The following is a 23,183-nucleotide window of genomic DNA, read 5'->3' as shown; positions in this document are numbered from 1 at the left end:
AAAATTTCTTAAAACATTTGTCTAAAACGTTATTCGTTAATTTAAAACCATATTACAATTAACATTTATAAATGTAAAATAAATAACGATAAAAGTTTAACTCGTAAATAAAATACTAAAAAAACAGTTACATAAACAAAACATGTCATAAACCTGATGTACAGTAGCAAAATCCATAAACATCATCATCATCATAAAACGAGTATGTCAAAATAAAGGCATACGTCATATAATTAAAAGCAATTCAGAAGATAGAAATATTACAATAAAAAGTTCCTCTATAATGTTTCGATCATCCGAGTGCCTGAATCGTTGCCTATCCACAAGTATTTGAAAGGGGGAAAACCGTTTGAAAAGTGAGCTAGGGACTCAGTGTATTCCATTAGTGCAATAAAAACATAATATGAAAAACCATCAAGTAATAGTCCAGTAAAGTATCATGGAAATCCTGATAAAACACAAGATATTAAATCACATAGTATACCCTCATCCCTTACACCATATGTAGTTCCCCAGAACTACGTCCATAGGGCAACCTTATACCCATTGGGTATAAGAAGCCAACCTAAGGGAACATCTTGGGGCCTGAAAGCCTACCCAAGAGTCGCCTTAGGTCCGTAAGGATTTACCAGTTTGATCAGGGTTATACCTCCACACTCCAATATACCCAGATAATATCCTCATAAATTAGTTCACATAACAAACAAAGATTTCCATGATCCGTATTCGGTAAAATAATACCCTCCAGTGAAAACAATCATTTAAATATCACGCATCATTCCATCATAGTTCATAAACCATCATCCATTGAATCCTAAATTTCAGTGAAATATATATATATCAAATCAGATAAACCATCGAGTAGCACATAGAGAACACACCTCGTAAAATAAGACACATAGTAAAATTACTGAGCACCGACCTTGTCATGCTCTGCTACAGTGCTCGAACCTAATTCATATAAATCAAAGTTAATATTGAAGTAATATTTTAAATCGGGGTATTCAAAAAGTTCACGGTTCATACGAGTGATTATCGACTCCCATGGCCTAACGGATCGAGAAGAGCTAGGTCGAGCTGGCGAGCGGTCGGATAAGTCTCTAGTACCTTCAAACAATAACAATTTATCAGTCCCAAGTCTTACTTTAATTTTTCCAAAATTAAAACATTTAATTACTTAAGCATATTTAGGTTTAACGGTCAATTTGGAGGTTTTCGGGTTAGAATTTGGTAAAACGAACTTCAAAATCAGGCTCAGAATGTCGGAAAATATAAAATAAGGCTGTTAAATTTTTTGACTTTTTCAGTCAAAGTCAAAGGTCATCGGGTCGGGTAAGTCAACGGGTCGGGCAGGCGAGTCGTTTTGCTCGAACCGATTTCCAAAATTCTCTTGGACCGGCCGAAGACCCCCACGCGCATTGCCAACTCATGCAGCAGCGACAAGGGCCGCTATCACTGGCCCATCACTCCAATTTTAACTACACAATCAAATTTATTAGATACTAGCCCAAAATCACAACGTAACTCATCGAATTTACTAAAAATAAACCTGTCAACTTACCCCCAACAGCGGTTAATGACGGCGCGAAGATGAGGGACTAAATCGACCGGGTTTTGGTCGCATGACGTTGGTGAATAAGGTGGTGGAAATGGTGAGGCGTGACGCTCGTCGATTCGGTCGAAATCGCCGAAAAATCGAGGCGTGTCGAGGGGAAATGTGAAGCTTGAAACGGGGTTTCGTAGCTTGAGATATCGTTTCATGATGAATTGGGGGTTGGGTTTTGTTCGTTGGACAATGACGCATCGAATGAGGGCGGTGGCGACAGTCGGAGATGGCCGGATGGCGAGGAATCGACCGTGGAAAATGACGGTTAGGGTTAAGGTTAAGGGAAATTGGGAAAATTTAGGGATTTTTGGGAAATAGTTTGGGGTTTACCCAATCGGGTAATTATATTTTTATTGGTAATAAGAAATGGCTAATTTCTTGTTTAATCCATGCATTCATCAAAACTTCCTAAAATGGTCTGCTAACTTCATCAGATTTCAATCTAGTCACTAAATTTTACCCAAATAAATCTTTAATTAATTCTCTAATTTTTCCTAAAAATTTGGGTTGTGACACTTTGATTGAAAACAAGGGCTGAAGATAAAAAAAATTGAGCCTGTTTACACACATATTAAACAAGGAAAATGCCATTTATAGAGGATAAATAACCATTTTTCTCGCTCAACCGTAAAAAAATTACCCAAAGTATTTGGGATTTGATTCATGAGTTTGACATATATTTCTTTGCTTTCAGGTTTGGACATCTTCTATATTTTTAAGGGTAAGTTAGATCAGATATCACTGAATTTTACATGTTGACTCGTTTATAACACTAAACTTTTAATTATGCTAATTATAGTATGAACTTTAGTTTAAATTTAATTATGTTACTCTAGCGTTAAGTTAATAATGAGACGATAACATGACTAACAGTCGATGAGGTGAATGTCACGCCAAAACAACGTCGTTTTAATGCTAAAAAAGACTCAAAATAACGTTATTTTACTTAGAAAATTTTATGTGAGAACCTAAGACTAGAGGAGGGATACTTGAAAAAAGCTTTCTATGGGGGAAAATGTCTAACCGTTGACACCAAAGTTGCAAACTACGCCCAACCCCAAACAAAATCAAGTGTTTTCGAGCTTATACGGATGTCGGTGGCATCGTCTTGCTCTTAGAAGCACCCAAGTGGGTGACCTTCAGCTTCTCGAAATACGGTGAATGGATGGATGTTTACCCTTACGCCACTCAAATTGTAATCAATCTCAAGGATCAGATGGAGGTCATCACCAATGACAAGTATGATATGTATAATATAATATATTCATATAATAAATAATATTTTACTTTTAAAACATAAACTATAAATAATATGAAATATATGATATGTATATTATATTTATAATAATATAATAAAATTTAAAATTAATCTAGTAATTGAATTATTGTCTTTATTTCCAAAAGTTTGGAGTTTAAATACTCAAATACAAAATTTTAATAATTTTTGTTGTTTTGAATTTTTTTAACATTAAAATAATCACATCAAAAATGACCTCATGTTGATGTGATAATCACGTCATCATTTGTTAATCATATCTTTGTTATGTTATTGATTTAACAATAGAGTAAGATAATAGAATATAAAACTAAAATTCAATATTATATGTTAGCTCTAATATGATATAAAAGAATCAACAAAATAATATCTGATGTAGTTTTGTTATTTAAAAGTAAAATATTATACGAACTAAGCGACCTCAGTGATTAAGGGATTTGTTGTTATCTCTTAAGGTTCCGAATTTAAGCATCGCATATGTAGGGGTATAAGTGTTCATTATCAAAAGGATTGAGAGTCTTTAAACAAATATTACACAAAGTCGTCTCAGACATTTTTGGAGCCCCGAGCGAAACTAAAAAATAAGCCCTTATAGAATGAAAGTATATTATATTATTTTGGACAATTAATTTAATAAATTATTAATAAATTGTAGGAAAATGATTAAATTTTGTCAAACATTATTTTTAATAATTTGACAAGAAAATACTTTAAATACAACTAGGAGAATAAATAAAAAAATGAATTTATGTAAGATACGGATCTTGATTTTGAATAATGAAAAAAAATAAAGAGATACAATTCAATAAGAGTCAAAGAAAAAATATTTGGTAATAGTCAAATGAAAAACACCTTAAATACATTTACTATAATAATATTTTACCATTAGATTGAGATTAAAGAAGACTAAGAGTCACTAACAATTAGATGGTCTAGTGAGATGAGGCACTAGGTCCCTTAAACAAGGTCAGAGGTTTGAATCCTGACGTTTACGAATGGAGCAAACTGGATTGGGAGGGTCGCCATTGCCTCTGTAGTACCCGATCTAGATTATTCGGTTAATAGATCGGATATCAGTGATTAATTCAAAAAAAAGACTAAGAGTCAAATAATATTTGATAAGTTAAAGAATACAATTTGAAAAAAAAGTAAAAAAATATGATTATATTTAATTCGAAATTAAATGAACTAATGAGAGGGATAGAGAAAAAGATAGAAAATTGAGAATTTTATGGAATTGGAAAAATTAAAGACCTCAATTATAAATGTAAAAAGTGTGATTGAAAAATTAGAGGCCTCAATTATAAAGGTAGGAAGTGAGATTGAAAAAAATCAGGGGTCTCATTGATAAATGTAAAAGTAGGATTGAAAAAATTAGGACCCTTAATTATAAAGGTAAAAAGTGAGATTGAAAAAAATAGGGGATCAATTATAAAGGTAAAATGTGATATTGCAAAAATTAGAGACCTTAATTATAAAGGTAAAAAACAAAATTAGAAAAAATAGGAAATTCAGTTATAAAGATAAAATGTATGATTGAAAAAATTAGATACCCTATAAAAAATGAGACATTGAGTAATTCATCATTATATTTATCTGAAATTTATAAAAATAATAAACAAGAAAAAATATTCATTAACATTCTTTCATCTAAGTTGGTACTAATTCATCATTTCAATGTGTAGCAAAATTGTCAAATTCATGTAACAGACCGTAATCGTCCATTGAAGGTAAATAAATAAAAGAAAGAATATAAGAAAAACAATAACATCATGGGGAAAAGTTTTTAAAAAAATATTTTTAGAAAATAAATATTTATTTTAAAAATGATACTGTAGATTACAAAGTATATATTTAAAGGTGTTATATATAAAAAATACTCTCTTAATGTTTCATATTTGAGGTGGATTTATATTTTTTTAAATAATATGAGGTAATTATATGAAAGTATTTTGTTAGAATTTTTAAATTTATTAATAATATATAAACACAATTATTTGAATCTAAATACTCTAAACTAATTTTATTAAGAGATTATTCAATAAATTCGTATTTTGAATGAAAATAATATATGGTTTTTATTCATAAACCCAAATTTTGACCAAAATTTTCAAACCAATATTCGGACCGGATAAATAACCCTACCCTGTACGGGTGTAGATTACAAATATCCAAAACCAAGACATAGTTGGTAGCTCATAATGACTGGTTCAAGACTTCCAGTTCAGAGAAGCCCATAATAACTGGTTCAAGACTTCCCGTTCAGAGAGGCCCATAATGACTGGTTCAAGACTTCAATCTCTTTGCGCTGTTCCGAGCATCAGAGATAGAACCATTAAACAAATCAGTTCTTGTAGACTGAAACAGAAACTACCTTGATTCTCCACAGTTGCTAGCTGAGCACATTCCGTTCACTTTCCCCAGAAATGGAGCGAGGAGCAGAGGCTGCAGAGCCAGACCAACAACAGTTAATATGGAAATCTGAGCCGGAATCAATGGTTTCTGTCACAATCGGCAGAGCCATGACCACTCTCCTCGCCACCCGTCCCAAGAAACTCCACCACTCCATTTCTCGCCTTTCCCTCGACTCCTCCATCAAATCCTCGCTTGGTAGTTGACGCTCCCAAACGCCTCAGTTCCTGAATCTTTCTAAATTATTTCTAATAAAGTTAACCTTTTTTTTTTAAATGTTAAAATTTCAGACTCTTTGGATGATTCGCTCCGGTTTCTTCACAAGTACACTCGAGATGCGGTTCAGAGAGGCGAGACTTTGGATGAGATTCTGGTTCCCATGATCCAACACGTAATCAAACCTATCTTTCTTTTTCTATTTTTTTCACAAAAATTTAAAATTAACTTCAAATATTATAAAGTTTTGTTGATTTTGTATTCATAGATATGTTTTTATTTATTTATGTATGTATTACATATAAAAAAAGAAAGTGAGAAATAAATTACAAAGGAGGTTTATGTGTTTGCTTGCTTGTTGCCAGTCATTGACGTTCAAGGACTCAAAGCATGACATTCAACCTATGATACTTCTCAATTGGCTCTTCCAAGACGGGCTTCTTTTTCAAGCAGTTTCCATGAATCTTTCAAATATCATTGTAAGGAAAGATGACCGCTATATAGCTTTTGGTTGGTGTACTCTTGTACGAGGACTCATGGAGTACGAAAATGTTATGGATCAGCATTTGGTTAATGGTAAAGAGATGAATTCCTATTCTATTTCTATATAAGTTGTCTCTATGGTGTAGAAAATGAATCTATCATGTGGAATCATAATGTTAGAATTGCTATTTTACCTTTCTTGGTGTCAACAAATTCATTTTAAATTCCCTATACTATTTTAATATAAGTTAACATTGTTCATTGCTCTACATTCTTCAAGGCATCTAGTCTAAGTCTCTAAGGAGTATATAATGTATCTCTGTGTTGTGGAACCATTATATCAGTCTCCTTGCCATAAGTTCTACATTTTTGGTATGATTTTTTTTTAAATATAAAAAATTGGAAATATGATTCTTTTAATAGGAAAATGCATAATTTTAGTTTTATGCGGAACCATTATGTTGGAACTGGTGTTGCATTTTATTAATTTGGTCATTTAATTATGAGTTTTCTTTCTACTTCTTATTTTTGCTTTTTAGCATATCTTTGAGAATGAAAAAGAAAGTTCCAAAAGTAATAGCCAAACACAGACTTATTTTCTGTATTTGTGTCTTGGTAGAATTTTTTTTTCTTGCCAAAATTTCCAGTTTAGCGGTTTATATTCTGCTGAGTCTGTTAAATAATCTTTAGTAATTAAAAATTGTGCTTTCACTCATTTGGCATTGAAAATTGATGATTTTTTTTGAATAATTGATTTCAGGAATAAAGGAGAAATACAATGCTTTGTTGAAGACACTTTGCACTTCTATACCACATTTATCATGTATTGCTCGCAAGGGAAGGTAGTATTCGATACCATAGGCATTGACTAACTGCTGCTGAAGTGACTAAGTGGTTATTAATGGTTTCTTGTGCTCTAATGATCTGAACTAGTTTGACTTTCCTTAAGTTTTTGGTTTGTCAACTGGAAGGTCTTGAACCTTTTTCTGATCTGTCGGATGGTAAATTAGGCATCATGTAAGCTAGAATTTTCATCTTTTCTTTCAATTTTCTGTCGGGGTTACCTAATGGTTTTGATTCACATATTGAAAGGCTGCTCTCTTGTACCCCTTCTACCTCCCCTATATTTGGATTTCAACTTGAGATCTTGACAATGAAGACTCAACTCTAACCCTTGGGTATTTCTAATGCTAATAGCATTTCTCTTCTCTTAATGTGAATGATGCTTCACTTAATGTATTTGGTTTGTCAACTTGAAGGTCCTGAACCTTTTTCTGATCCGTCGGATGGTAAATTAGGCATCATGTAAGCTAGAATTTTCATCTTTTCTTTCAATTTTCTGTTGGGGCTAACTAATGGTTTTCATTCACATAATGAGAGGCTGCCCTCTTGTATACCATCTGCCTCCCCTTTATTTGGATTTCAACCTGAGATCTTGACAACGAAGACTCAACTCTAACCCTTGGATATTTCTAATGCTAATAGCATTTCTATTCTCTTAATGTGAATGATGCTTTATGGCTTCATCTGTATCTGATTTCGTGATATCTTGGAAAGGTATTTTTTAAAGCCCTTAGATGAGAGATTGACATTATATCTACTTCAACAAAGTGTTGTCTTCCTAGTCTCCACGTTTTGCAACATGAGAATTTAGAGTATTATGTAAGATGACATGAAATGTTGCCACTATGTATGTCTCATTTGTCAGTATACAATTTTAAAAAGTGGTTAATGGTCTTTTCTTTTAGAAGGTATTGTGATTTTATGTTTAGCTGATTTATCTCACAATTGCCGTTTGTTCCTATAGCATTTTGCAGGATAAATTTGAGCTCCCTTCACGCCTTTCAGTCGCCGCTGCAGATTGTTTGTTGGCTTTAACTGAAGGGTTAACGAAAAAGCCTGATATGCTAAGTAACAGAACTAAAACATTGAAATCCAGTGAATCTAATTCTCCAGTTAGTTTATTAGCGTCAAGAATTGATGGGAGAAAAATAAGCACAGGTCATAAATTTTCTGAAGTCGTAAACATGGATGTGTCAGATTTGCTTTGGGATTATCTACAATATCTCATTTACTTAGTGGAGAAACTTCTCGCTGTAAGTGTTATAAGTTGGTTATTTTCTTTTTTGTCCAGTGTCTACCCTTGCTTATCTGCTTTCTGTATCTTCATTCATCAGAAAGATTGCATTTTATTTTTCTGTTTTTAGCATATGATTACATTAGATGTCTACAGGGTGAGTGTTCTGAATGGTTTCATGGATGTATTTTTGTGTGGTTATATTCTCCTTTTTACCTATTGGAGAGAAGAACCTAGCCAAAAGGGATTGGAGAAATGGAAAAGTTGCTTAGAGTTGAGGGCTTGGGTCTTGCAATGTATCCTACAAACTTATTTAAAGCAACTGGGAAGTAGAAAAAAGTTAAAGGCGTTCTTTTACCAGAGAATACATCACAGATTTTGAGAATCAAGAATGAACTTTAGAAATACAGGACAAGAAAAGCTATTAAACTGGAAAAACAGGCTGCTAATGCTCATCATAGCTAGGAAATCAAATGCTAAGAACTTAACAAAGTGAAATTTGAGCTATCATTACTTGGAAAGATCGATCTTCCTCTAAATTATGGTTTGAATACTAAGGGAAGAAATGAAAATGAATCCTTTAGGATATGGGTCATAAAACTGGTCTTGAAAATAGCTTTGTGATGAAATTTTAACTGTTTGAAGAAACTGTTTTGGTAGTGTCTTTAAAACATTGGAAGATGATTGCTTTGACCTTATTAGGGTGTATGGTTTTCTTTACAATAGGTTGCACAACACCCTTTTGATAGGAAGTTGGGAAAGCGAAGTTACCTGCTAATTCTGGTAAAAAGCACCCACTTGTTTGGCAAAATTCTTTTGCTACTTGTTTCACAAATATTAACTAGTACGATCCCTTGTTAGCCCTCGAAAGTGTTATTTTCTTACTATTAAATATAGTTCCAACACAACTATTTCTAAATATTAAACCAGAGTTATTCTACAACAAATGTTTGAATTGTTTTGGATATGGATCATAAAATTGGTATTGGAAATAGCTTTGTGATGATATTTTAAGTATTCGAACTAACTATCTTGGTAGTGTATTTAAAACATTGGAAGATGATTGTTTTGACCTTACTAGGTCGAATGGTTTTCTTTACAATAGGTTGCACTACTCCCTTTCTGGTAGGAAGTTAGAGAAAGCGAAGTTTTCTTCTAATTCTGGTAAAAAGTACCCACCTGTTTGACAATTCTCTTCTTTTGCTACTTCTTTCATAGATATTAACTAGTACAATTCCTTGTTGGCCCTCAAAAGTGTTATCCTCTGACTATTATATACATTTCTAAAACAACTTTTGGTAAAGTCTAGAAAGAAAGTTGAGATGACTAATTGTAATCAGAATATCTCTCTTCTCAAATTTGCATGTGAATATCTCATAACTTCTTACAGTAGTGAAGGATTTTCTGTGTAGTCCTAAAAACCAAAATAGGAGGCTGATGCATTTATTATGCAAAACAGTGGAGCCGAAAAAGTCGTCCATTGCATGCTAAAGGATTGGAGCAAGTGCTTAAGTGGTTGCAGGAGATACAAGTGCATTATGGTGACCTTCAAGAAGAGGCAGGTCCTATACTCTTTAATTGTGCTTCTTAACCGTGCCTACCTTCAATCATGTTTGTTGTTTGTTGAACACGATTTGCTCATTTGCAATCATGATGGCAGGCACAGATTCTAAAAACCAGAGCATTACTACTCTCTTCATGCTGGAAGCACTATGGCACGCTATTACACTTAGAGGATAAAAAATCTACTAAGCAGTACAAGGAATTGTTGGACCAGTACTTGTCCGGCATCCAGGTCAGATATATCATTATTTTATTCTATAACATTATGACATTTATGGTTATATGGCTTGATGCTTCTATATTTTGGTGATGGATTTTGTTCACATGATATGCTTGAGATTTACCTTATAGAAAACTTTCAGCTCCTTGTTGACTTTGGTTTCCTGATGATATAAACAAGTTTTAGTTTTGAATTATTGAAGCTTAATCACTTTTTTTTTTATAGAAATAGGAGGCCTCATTAAAAACCTCCCTCATAGTTGGCTCTTGTGAAAGAGGCAACTAGTGGAAGGAGGAAAAGAGCACCCAATTTTATTGATAAGCCTTAATACATAAGACTACAGGTTACAAACTTACTTCATGAAATACAATACAGAAACAAAATAACAAAGAATTTGAACACATTCAACCAATCCCATCCTTAGCTAACTTGTCTGCCTCCCAATTACAACTCCTAGGAATACATCTAATGATAATATCCCTAGAGGAGATTAACGCCCTAATTTCCCCAACCAAGGTCGAAAAAAACGTTGGTGCAGTAACTGGCGTCAAAATCCAGTCCACTGTTGTTTTGCAGCCATTCTCTAAGATTAATCTTCCTTTTAGAACCCATTCAGAAGTAATGAATAAATCAATGCCTTGTTTAATAGCCTTCAGCTCAGCAAACATAGCAGGACCTTGTCCCACAGTAGACGAGAAACTGATTAGAGTAGAACAATTCGAATCCTTCAAAACTCCTCCAATTCCACCCCGCGACCCGTCGCCTTTAACCGCCCCATCAACATTGAATTTAAAAAAATCTGGAGGAGGTGGAGACCAACATTGAACCTTTATATTCTTCGAGGGTTTAACAGAAACCCTGTTTGCAAGTGTTGGATCCCCTACAAGTAAATCAGCCTGAATATTAGCTTGGGGAAATTTAGCTAGAAACCATTTAGCCAGCCTAAATCTGGAAATGAAGAACAAAGATGACTGTCAAATTTATAGTTATCGAAAACCACTGAATTCCTAGCCTTCCATATAGACCACAAGACAACACCGGGGATAAAATTCCATATATAAGAATGCTCCCTTCTATGAGACCAAGAAGAAAGTAGGGCAGAAGGATCTTGAGGCAAAACAGAGGAGATATCCCAAAACCTAAAAATCTATTCCACAACTCCCCTGCAGCAGAGTAGGAAATAAAAAGATGTGGAATTGTTTCCTCATACTTAAGACAAAAAGGACACAACTTCTTGCATAGGAACCCCTCTTTTCTTCAGTTCCACTCTAACATCCAATTTTTGGTGACTAATCTGCCATAGAAAAGTTTGAACTCTAGGAGGAATCAATCCAGACCACACCCACTTGTTCCACTGAGAAGTACCTCCCATACTGCCTGAAAGTGTCATTCTGCATGACTTCACCGACAACAGACCATCATCTTTCCCCAACCATGCAAGAAAATCATCCACTGATTCGTTCAGTGCTATATTCTCAATCAATAGCATTAAATTAAACCACTGATCCAATTCCCAGTCACATGGATTCCTCCTCAGCTGAATATCCCAAACCCAACCATTATTGACAAAGCAACCAAATTCAGCCAATTTCCCCCTTTTATTAGTCGATAAAGCAAAAATCCTAGGAAATTGATTCTTTAGAGGATATTCATTAACCCAAACATCATTCCAATACTCAATTGACCTACCATTCCCAACTTGGATCTTCAAGTGGGACCTCAAACACTCCCCTATCGCGTCCTTTTTCTCATAGTTGTTCTGAATACCTCTCCATACCCATGAATCCTGAGGAGAAACTGCCTTGCATAATGATAGTGATAAATTACTGACATTTTGTCTGCAACACAGTAGTTTTTTCCATTGATTGAAGCTTAATCACTAGTAGCCCCATATGCCATGAGCAAGAGTCAAGCATGCAAATATATACTTCTGTTCAATTGAAGGAAATGACCATCCAGCTCAGTTGGTAGAGCACAAGGTTCTTAACCTTGAGGTCGTGGGATCGAGTCTCACGGAGGGCATTTCATAATTCGGAGGTCTCTTACGGAAGCTGCTCTCAACCTGGTGTTGGGGGTAGCCTACTATCTTACCTCCCCTTACCCCATACATATGGGAAAAAGGGACAGCCAATCTTCTGTTCATTTGAAGATCCTTCCTTGCTTTCCGTTCAATTGAAAAACAGGGAAAAAGATATTTACAATGAGAAATCAGAAAACAAGGGCACTTTGGATGCTGATTGTGAAGTCTATGATTTTATTGAGCATGCAACTGTGAACAGATTTAGGTACACCGATGCACAACAGAACTTGTAACTATTAATCGGTAAATCGCTTGAATTTACGCTCTTTTCTTGATGACTTATGGTATTGTAAGGTGAAACTAGAAACCTTCTAAACATTTTAATGCACAAATTCATCTTTAAGGATGTTTTGCATTCCCTTTTTCTTGTTGAGTACGCTGTCATAGTGTATTATATACATATAATTTTTCCCCATATGGTTCTTCTCACCCTTCCCCTCGATTTGGGTGTATAGATGCTTGCACATTGTTTTTTGGCGGACCTATTTGATGGATGGCATCATTAGTAGTTATGCCTAACTTCCTTATTTATCTTTTAGTTCTAGTTAGTTGTCAATACTTTCACTGTATCACACATATTTGAGTTTCCTGTCTGTTTAGAATTTTACTTCTGAAACTATTTGGAAGTCGGTAATAGTAAAAAATATTACTTGGTAGCTTTATGAAGTTGTATATATGAGTTTATGCCTAGTGTCACTAGAATTCCTAGAAACAACATGATGGTTCTTGTAAGAGCTCATGTAGGATGAGTGCATTAATGGGATAACATACATGTATCACCAGGTACTTTTCTGTGGGATCATGATGCTGTCTTGTTATTGATTTTAGATTTAATATTAAGCCTTCTTTTATCTGATGGATCTGTTATGTTGCTAATGCTAGTACTATACAAATAACCATGTCGAGGGGCATGCTGAGAACAAGGATGGTGGTATAGAGACCATAAAATTTTTCATAAATTGCTTATGCCTTCTGCTTGGGCGATTTGATGAGAAAAAATTTGAATGCATATTGTTGGATTATGGAAAGCAGATATCACATGTTCTTTTATCACAGGTAAGTATTCTTGAGTTTTTGAAGTGATCTTTAGTTAAATAAGAACTGCAATGTGTATGTCTTTAACACTTCAACGGAAATGAGTTGACGATTGTACTCAATCTTACCATCCATGATTCTCTAGATTTAAGGATCTATGATGCATTGTTGTCATTTTATATATCACAATTTTTTAGGGATTGTCTCAATGTTGACATACTCATACTGGTGTCTGTTCTTGCTGCATTTTGGCAAGCTTCATTGCACTGATGAAGATGTAATAGATGGGGCTGTCCACATATTCAAGGTTATCATTTTTAAGACAAATGATTCATCCGGAGGCAGTATATCTGACATCAATCAAATGGACTCTGTGGTACTATTGCTGCTTCACCTTCTTGATGAGAGAGATACTGCAGCTAGAGCCGTTGTTATGCTCATTGCAGAATACTGTTCCATGTAAACTATAAATTTTCATTCACTAGTTTTTGACAGCAACAATAATTTAATGGCCTCTGTTTAAACATGACAATAACTAATGGTTCACCAGAAGTAATGATGGTCACTGCCTTGAAGAAGTTCTTAAACGGCTCGCCTCTGGCAATGCTATTCAGAGAAGGAATGCTTTTGATGTTGTATCCGAACTGGTTCATATATCAAAAGATTCATCCCATAAAGCTTATCACTCAACCTGGTATGAGATTTTGATTTATTTGCTATAATTTTGTGATTTCCTGAGTTTTCATTGACCTTTCCCTGTTTTTATTGCAGGCAAGTTATAGCAAATCACTTACTGGTATGTCTTGAATACGAAGAAACTGCAATCCAGGAGGAAACACCCAATTTGCTTCCACTGATTGGTTAGCTTTAACCTTATTATGTAATATAAGTGTACTTAATTGTGTGTGACTTCGATAATTTATCACTTCATATCTGCTAATGCTATTTTTATGTTCTACAACTTGTTTGGGTATAAGTTGTTTAAAGTTGTGCAGTGGTTTTTCTTGTGTTATTAATGACATACTTCAAGATAAGATATATGTTATTTTATTCTATTCTTTTGAACACTGATGGTTTGAATGAACTTGCTGTATGACTGAATTATTTATTTATGCAGACTGATCACTTGTAATGCTATTATGTTCTAGAACTTGATTAAGCTGTTGTAGAGTCTTGTGGTTTTGGTTATGCGACTAATCACCTATTTCAATATCTTGATGAAAGCTCTTTTATTCTTTTTTTAACATCAAGAACTTGCTGTATGACTGATTTTTTTTTGCAGACCCATCATTTGTGTTGCCTGCATTAGTTCGTCTTGTCTTCTTATCAGAGGAAAAAGTACTACCAGTAGCTAGTGAGGCCTTATGTAGAGTGCTCAAGCATCACCACCAGAACCCTGAAATTATATGCATGATGCTCGACAGTCTTACGTATGTTGCTTTAATCTTCAGCTTGACTTTAATCAGGAATAAAGAAAAGTATTCTTTTGTTCATGAATGTCTGCCTGTACCTATGTTACTTGGACTCGGATACATATGTGACACGGTTTAGCTAGATTTTTCTAAGTTTTTCTATATATTTGGTGGATCCTTGGAGGTCATATCCCCATATCCAAGTGTCGGACATGAGCATTGGACATGGGTACTTGATGAAAAATGAAGATTCTGAGCAACATAGGCTTGTTTGGAATGCAAGCTTTTGGAGTCTCTCATAACCTGCAAGTTCTACTTCGTAATAAACAGTTTTTGCTTTTATTTAACATTTATCTCCACCAATCCTTACAGCAACCTCAGTCAGGGCCAAGCTGATGCAGAAGCTGGAGCAAGCACAAGGAAAGGTGAGCCTCTTACTGTTGCACTTCTGTAGAAATCAGAGTAATTCTTTGTATTTTCATATTATTTTCAATAGGACAGACTACATCTTTATATACAAATTATCTCTCTAAAGTAGGAAACACTTAAGAAAGGAATTGTATAAATATATGTACATAATCCCTTAACTAAAGGAATGATATCAAATCATAACAAATCATATCTCTATAATTCCTACACTCCCCCTCAAGTTGGAGAATATACATTGTATAATCCCAGCTTGAATAGGAATTTATTGAAAACAGGCTTTGGCAAAGCCTTAGTAAGAATGTCTGCAACTTGTTCTTCTGAAGGAATGTATGAAAGTGTGATCGTCTTTTTGTTAACTTTTTTTTATAGGAAAAGTAGGCCTCATTAAAAACTCCTTTCATGATTAATGGAACACGGAAAAAGTTCCTTAATCAACGGAAGGAGGAAAATACTGCCTTGAATTTCATTAATAATAGGATTAGAACATAAGAATACAATACCCTGAACTCCTTTAAGGAGATCGACAGGTAACAACCCTTAAAAACAAGATGATGATCAACCAATTCCAGTTTTAGCTAGGGTATCTGCCTCTAGATTAGCTGCTCTTTAACCCATCTAATAACACCATCACAAACTCTAAGTTTCTCAATAATATCTTTAACAAAGTGAGCAAAAACATCAGGACATGAAATAGAATCCTTAACCCAGTCAACAGCCACCCTGCAGTCACTTTCAATAATTAGGCGACCCTTGATCCTGTGTCGAATAGAGTAAAAGTAAGATAAGCCCTTGAGGATAGCTTTCAATTCCATCAAAGTAGGAGGTCTTGGCAATTTGATCAGCTATAAAATGCCTATCAATCTCAACATGCTTTGTCCGATCATGTTGAACTGGGTTCTTGGCAATTTGAATAGCAGATTGATTATCACACTAGACTTCAAAGTGATCCTCTTGATTAGTGTTAAGTTCTTTCAGTAGTTTAAGTAGCCAAATTCCTTTGCATATTCCCAATGCTAGTGCTCTGAATTCAGCTTCAACACTACATCTTGAAACGACAGATTGTTTCTTACTTTTCCAAGTTGTAAGATTACCCCAAACAAATGTGCAGTAGCCACTAGTGGATCTCCTTTCAGTAAGGTCTCCGGCCCAACTAGAGTCTGTAAAAATTTTAACAGTTCTGTCTTGTGTCTTCTTAAACATTAAGCCGTGTCCTGGAGTTTTCTTCAAGTACTTGAGAATTCTATTTGCTGCTGCCATATACTCTTCAGTAGGATTAGTCATGTGTTGACTTATCACATTTACGGGAAAGGCTATATCTGGCCTTGTCAAGGATAAATAAATTAGTTTCCCAACTAATCTTTGAAATTTCTCTTTGTCTACTAAGGACCCATCTTCTTTGCTAAATTTCAAGCTTGCCTCTATTGGGGTATCAATCGGCTTACAACCAAGAAAACCAGTTTCTTTGAGTAAATCAAGTACATATTTTCTTTGGTTGATTACAAGTCCTTTTAACTTTGCCACCTCCAATCCTAGGAAATACCTTAGCTTTCCTAAGTCCTTGGTTTCGAATTCCTCATTTAACAACTTCTTCAAATTGCAAATCTCTTCTTCATCATCTCCGGCAAGAATTATGTCGTCCACGTACACAATAAGGATAGCTTTCTTATTTGTAGAAGTTACCTTGATGAAAAGAGTATGATCGGCGAGGGACTGCTTGTAGCCGTTTTTCATAATGACGTTAGTGAACCTTTCGAACCAAGCTCTGGGTGATTGTTTTAATGCGTGTAGAGACTTGTTGAGCTTGCAATCCTTGTTACTTCCTTCAACAGACTTTAAGCCAGGTGGCAACTTCATATAGACTTCTTCTAGCTTGCCATTAAGAAAAACGTTTTTTACATCAAGTTGGTGTAATTTCCAATCTCAATTTACAGCCAAACTTAGGAGTACTTGAACAGTATTCAGTTTCGCCACAGGTGCAAAAGTTTCTGTGAAATCTATCCCATATGTTTGCGTAAAGCCTTTAGCCACTAGTCTAGCTTTGTATCGTTTAATACTACCATTGGAGTTATACTTTACAGCAAAGATCCATTTAAAACCAACAACCTTTTTTCCTTGAGGAAGGTCCGTAATGGTCCAAGTAGCATTTTTCTCTAGTGCACAAATTTCCTCTTCAACATCCCTTCTCCATTTTGAATCCTTTAGAGCTTCAGCTATGCTTTTGGAACCTGTTCTTTATCCAAGTTTGATGTAAATGCTTGAAAAGACGGCATCAATGAATTATAAGCAGCAAAATTTTCAATAGGATGCTTGGTGCACTGTCTAACCCCTTTTCTAATAGCAATAGGGAAGTCATCTAGAGTAGGGGAAGTGGACTTACTGATTTCTTCTTCTATTTCGGCAGTTGGACCCAAATCCAATTCTCGACAAGCATCAGATTGCAAAACAACCTTAGGAATATGTTTTCTTTTCCTTGAATAGACACGAAGTTGTTTGATTGGTGATGTTTGTGAAAGATTTTGAATGGGAGTAGGTGTGGGTGAAGTAGTGATAGGTACTACAGATGAATTAATGGGAGTAGGTACAGGTGACAAATCTGTAGGTAAAGACAAAATTGGTGACAATTCTGAAGGTTGAGAATGAAGAGTAGGAGGAGATACCTGATGTGGCTGAAAATCCTTTCATGTCTCCCCCTGAATTTCAACCTGAGTGAAATAGGGATCTTGTTCATAAAATGTTATATCCATAGTGGTAAAAAATCGTTTAGAAGGAGGATGATAGCATTTATAACCCTTCTTAAGTGAAGAATACCCAACCAGTAAACACTTTAATGATTTATGATCTAACTTGAACTTATTAGGAGCAATGTTTTGGATAAAAACAGTACAACCAAATATTTTAAGTGGAAGAATGGAGGAGATAGGTTTAAAATGGGGAAAGTATTGCAAAAATATAGATTGAGGTGTTTGAAATTGTAAAACCTTACTAGGCATTCGATTGATTAAATATGTGGCAGTTAATAAGGCTTCCCCCACAAATATTTTTGAACATTAGTGGTAAATAGAAGAGAACGAGTAACTTCAAGGAGGTGTCTATTTTTTCTTTCGGTAATACCGTTTTGTTGTGGGGTGTCAGCACAAGAACTAACCTAAACTATGCCCTTTTCCCTAAAAACGCACTCAAAGACTTAGCAAAAAATTCTCTGCTATTATCAAATTTAAAGAGCTGAATTTTAGACCCAAAATGAGTGAGAACCATATTATAAAATTGGGTAAAAACCCCAGCAGTTTCAAATTTATCTTTTAGCAAATAAGTCCAAGTTATCTTACTGTGATCATCAATGAAAGTGATAAACCACTTACAATTATCAACATTCTTTACCCGAGAAGGGCCCTAAATATCACTGTGGGTCAAAGCAAAAGGGTGAGAAGGCTTATATGTAGAAGGAGAATAAGTTGATTTAGTATGTTTGGCAAGAGAGCAAACTTTGCAAGAAAAAGAATTTGGCCTTTTATGAATGAATAGAGCAGGAAAAACTTTTGCAAGATAATGGAAACTATGATGGCCTAAACGATTTGTCATAACATAATATTATCAACTTTTTCTAAAGCAGTAAAAGATTTCGAGATTTCGGTTTTAGTAGAGGCAAGAAGAATATAGAGACCATTCTGCAAGCTGACCTTACCAATAATCTTCTTCGAGTTCAGTGCCTGCAAAGTGCAATCAATATCATTAAAAATTGCAGAGCAGTGCAAGTTAGTGGAAAGTTTACTAACGGAAACGAGATTGCAAGCCAGATTTGGTACGAAGAGGACATTTTTAAGTACAATCTGGTCATTGAGAATAATAGTGCCATGTCCTTCTATTTTGCACAAGGAATCATCAGTCGTTTTGACGGCTTTACCAAAGTTTGGAAAATAATTGCAAAACAAATTACCAATCATATGATCCGTGGCACCAGAATCGAGGATCCAATTAGGGGTCAACTGGGAGGAGAAAAAAACTGTAGCATGAGGTTTACCTTCTGGTTCTTTTATGACCAGATTACCTTCTAATTGAGCAGCAGAACCAGAAAAATTTTCTGGATTCGAAGTGATTTCCGGAGTAGGAGAAGAAGTTGTGGACATCGTCTAGGTTGGAAAGAAACTGTAACCTAATTTGATACCATGTAGAAATTAGAGTAATTCTCTGTATTTTCATATTATTTTCAATAGGACATATTACATCTTTATATACAAATTATCTCTCTAAAGTAGGAAACACTTAAGGAAGGAAAGATACTAATCCTAGGATGTGATCCCTTAAAATAAGGGATTGTATAAATATATGTACAAAATCCCTTAACTAAAGGAATGATATCAAATCATAACAAATCATATCTCTACAATTCCTACAACTTCCTTAGGTTATTTTTCTTCCCAATTTATATTTGCTGAAACAAAGTGCTTTGGATGTGTTCTATAGACTGCTCTCATTGTCTTTTAAGTTCTGAAATCAGTGATGTATGCAGTATCTATCCATCTAGTATTTTTTTTATAGGAATAGAATGTCTCATTAAAAACCTCCCTCATAGATAGCCCTTTCCCAACAGAAAGGATCCACTATTGGAGGGAGGAAAAGAGTGCCTAGTTTTATTGCTGAACCAAAATTACATAAAACTTAACAATTACACCAGAATTCCTGACATAAAACTTAATAACGCCACCTACTTGAGAAACCTACTGACTGGGAAGGAAAATAACAAGTATCTATAGTCTTACAATCAACCAATCCCCATCTTTGCTAAACTATCTGCCTCCCCATTACAAGCCCTTGGAATCAACCTAATTAACAACACCTTTCAGAGAAGAGTGATAGAATTTCTTTAACTAGAGGCAATAAGAAAACAGGCGCCAACTCCGGAAAGTGAACCCACTCCACTGCTGACTTGCAATCACTCTCAACAATCAGCTTAGAGACAGAAAACCATCGTGATGCCAAAAAGATTTCAATGCCTCTTTTAATAGCCTTTAACTCAGCAACTGGTGGGGAACCTTGACCGATATTCCCTGAAAAAGTCAACAGAGTGCAACTATTCCAATCCCTAAGGATACCTCCAATACCACCAACCGAGTCACTTAACCTTACAGCTCCATCGACGTTCATCTTCAAAAAATCAACAGGGGTAGCCAGCAAAGCACAGAGCAATCCTTTAATTCAGAAACCGAAATTCCATCTGCAAGTGAAGGATCCCCAATGAGCAAATCCTCCTGTATAGGAATTTTAGGATACTTGGCTTTAAACCACTTAGATAGCCTAAATCTTACAATGAAAAACAGAGAAATCCTATCAGGAGATAATCCTTCAAACACAATCTCATTCATTGCTTTCCAAATAGACCAAAAAATGACTCCCGGGATAAACTTCCAAATCAATGAATTCACCCTCAAATTCCCCCACGGGATAAGTAAAGAAGGAGGGTCCTTAGGTAAAACTACAGATAAATCCCAAAAGCTTATTACCTTTTTCCATAATTCCCAAACTACATTACACGTAATAAGCAAATGCTGCACTGATTCCCCATGCTTCTTACAAAATGGGCAAAGGATAGCTTCCCCTAAGGACATTCCTCTGTTAACCAACTCCACTTTTACTGCCACTTTCTGATGGGCTAACTGCCAAAGAAAGGCTTCAACCCTTGGTGGGGACAGCCCCAACCACACCCCCTTTGACCACAGATCCTTGTTCCCAACTTCCAACCCGAGCGCATTCTTGCAAGATTTGACCGAAAATAATCCATCCTCACTAGCTGACCACGAGAGACTATCCTCTACAGAATCTGAAAATTTTATATCCTTCAATTTCAACATCAAATCCATCCATTGATCCAACTCTCAGTCAGACAAATTCCTCCTAGTGCAAATATTCCACACCCAACAATTTGATTCATGACTGCCAAATTCAGCAACCTTGCCCCATTTGTTAGGAGATAATGCATAGATTCTAGGGAAAAGATTTTTTAGAGGAACCTCTTCCATCCATGGATCAATCCAAAATAAAATAGACTTTCCATTACCAACTTGCAGCTTCGAATTTGATCTAAGACATAAACCCACCGAATCATTCTTCCAAAATTTGTTGCCAATACTTCTCAAAATCCAAGAAGATCTAGGTGAAATAATCTTGCTGATAGACATCGAGTTGCAACTGATCTTGTGCTTGCTACATATCATTCTTTTCCATACGAAATTCTTTTCATTTGCGAACTTCCACACCCATTTCCCCAATAGTGCTCGATTCGTAAGATTCAAATCAAGAACTCCAAGGCCACCACTGCTAATAGGTTTGCAAACTGAACTCCAATTAATCAAGTGAATCTTCCTCTTATCCTCGCTGTCACCCCATAAAAATTTAGCCATTAAAGAATTTAACTTGCCTACTTTGCAAGGCATTTTAAAAAAAGATAAGAAGAATATGGGCAGGGAAGATAACACAGACTTCAATAGGACTGTCCTACCAGCCAAAGAAAGAGAAGAAGCTTTTCACCCGGCTAGTTTAGAATTAAATTTTTTAACGACTGGCTCCCATAAAGCTTCCGAATTCTTCCTAGCACCGATGGGGAGTCCTAAATATTCTGTTGGAAAACGATCAACTGAACAGCCCACTTCCAACGCCCAATCAGATAGGATTTCCTCATCAACGTTAATCCCAAAAAGTTTACTCTTCGCTAAATTTAAATGCAACCCCGCCATTATACTGAAAATCCTCAAAATTCTTTTAACGTTTTTAATCTGGGTAAGTGAAGCTTGACAAAAAATGATGAGATCGTCAGCAAACTGAAGATGTGATAGCCGAAACGAATTTTCAGAATAACAAAACCTTGGAACAGACCTTTATCCACTGCTTTAGAAAGCATCAAATGCAGCAGCTCCCCTACTATATTAAATAAAAGCGGCGAGAGACTACATCCTTGTCTAAGCCCTTTAGCCATAGAAAACTCATCCGAGGGGGAGCCATTTACAAGAACCGAAATAGAAGCTGAGGAAAGACACTGTGAGATCCATGAGCACCATTTCATACCAAATCCCATCTCCTTCATTGCTCTGAGTAGAATAGGCCATTCAACAGAATCGTAGGCTCTCCGAAAGTCAACTTTTAGTACCACCCCTTGTAGCCCTTGTTTTCTCCATTAGTCGATCCCTTCATTAGCAATAAAGGCACAATCCTCTATCCATCTAGTATTGTATGGATGTCGGTCTATTATATATCATTTTGTATTTCTTTAGTATTCTGACTGATATCTTTTATTGTTTTAAATATTGAGAAAGCATTCTTTTCCATTTGATATGTGTGTGTATGTATTTGGATTCTGAATGTACAGGGATGTTCCAAACTTCCCTCCTTTTTCTTTCTACTCGCTTCCTTGTTTTGTCATCTTTTCCTCATTGTTGATTAAGCATCAAGAATTCAAACTTTGAGCTATCTGTTTCTTTGCAAGTTTCATTAGTTTCTTTGGACGACAATCCTGGATTTATGCAATCTCTTTGTACTGATGTGGCAGGATCAAATTTATGCGATCGAGTGCTAAGGCTGATCCCAGAGTGGTCAAAAACTGTAAGAATTGAGAAGATAACTACCTTGCATTAGATTTATTTTTTCATCACATTTCCCATTTTTTGATGCATTGAGATGATGTGATCTATTAAGAAGATATATAGAGATGTGATATGTGACGTGCTAAAATTTTGAGCTGCATATTTCTCAAGAAAGCGTGATTGGAATTTGCAATGAAATATTCAAAAAAATACAAATGTACATAAATTCATGTTTTCTGCAATTTTTTTATCTACAGACTGACATGCATAAGTACATGCATACATGTGAACCTACATGCATACTTCATATCAGTTACGTGCTAATATTAGTACTAGCTATATAGATAAAAATATAGTGAATTCTTATTTTCCGAACAACAAATGGGAAGAGGAAAAATGAGATAAAGGACTCACTTTGAGGGAAGAACCTTTGTATTATTGAGACTGTTTGAGTTATTCATAGCCTCCTTAATACTAAATCTAAAATCCACAATTCTCTGGGAGAGTTGAGTGGCATACATTCAGACTTCTTTCTTGTTTCCTTTTATCTTTGTGATATCTAATTTTACTTTTTTCTAATTTTGAAGTATTTTTCTGTATAGATCTTTCATGTTTAACTGGCATCCTTACAGCAGGGGAACTTTTTCTGCGTAAATCTTATATCTTTATATCTTGCTAATAATCCTACTGTCCTTGGCCTAGTAATAAGAACTTCCGTGTCTCTTTGTTTTCGTTGTTGGTCTGAATGTCTATATGATGAAAAAACCTGGTCTTCTTATGCCATTATTATTGTTGTTGTTATT

The 23,183-nt window shown here is 35.1% G+C and overlaps 1 protein-coding gene across 2 annotated transcripts in view; it reads left to right on the top strand.

The window, feature by feature from the left end:
* Positions 1-5,216: 5,216 nt before the first annotated feature.
* The window catches only part of LOC120139789, a 28,491-nt gene continuing 10,524 nt past the window's right edge, over positions 5,217-23,183 (top strand). For both annotated transcript variants that reach the window (XM_039154923.1, XM_039154922.1), the window contains exons 1-14: positions 5,217-5,492; positions 5,585-5,685; positions 5,876-6,086; positions 6,754-6,835; positions 7,801-8,089; positions 9,530-9,628; positions 9,731-9,865; positions 12,816-12,989; positions 13,225-13,427; positions 13,519-13,662; positions 13,740-13,828; positions 14,251-14,398; positions 14,753-14,805; positions 22,347-22,399. In XM_039154923.1, the coding sequence (XP_039010854.1) occupies positions 5,309-5,492; positions 5,585-5,685; positions 5,876-6,086; positions 6,754-6,835; positions 7,801-8,089; positions 9,530-9,628; positions 9,731-9,865; positions 12,816-12,989; positions 13,225-13,427; positions 13,519-13,662; positions 13,740-13,828; positions 14,251-14,398; positions 14,753-14,805; positions 22,347-22,399 (1,965 nt within the window). In that variant the 5' untranslated portion in view covers positions 5,217-5,308. The remainder of the gene's footprint in view (positions 5,493-5,584; positions 5,686-5,875; positions 6,087-6,753; positions 6,836-7,800; positions 8,090-9,529; positions 9,629-9,730; positions 9,866-12,815; positions 12,990-13,224; positions 13,428-13,518; positions 13,663-13,739; positions 13,829-14,250; positions 14,399-14,752; positions 14,806-22,346; positions 22,400-23,183) is intronic.

The sequence above is a fragment of the Hibiscus syriacus genome, unplaced genomic scaffold (genome assembly GCF_006381635.1).
Source record: "Hibiscus syriacus cultivar Baekdansim isolate YM2019G1 unplaced genomic scaffold, ASM638163v2 tig00110773_pilon, whole genome shotgun sequence".
Taxonomy (NCBI): Eukaryota; Viridiplantae; Streptophyta; class Magnoliopsida; order Malvales; family Malvaceae; genus Hibiscus; species Hibiscus syriacus.
This window is presented reverse-complemented; position numbering and strand designations above follow the sequence as displayed.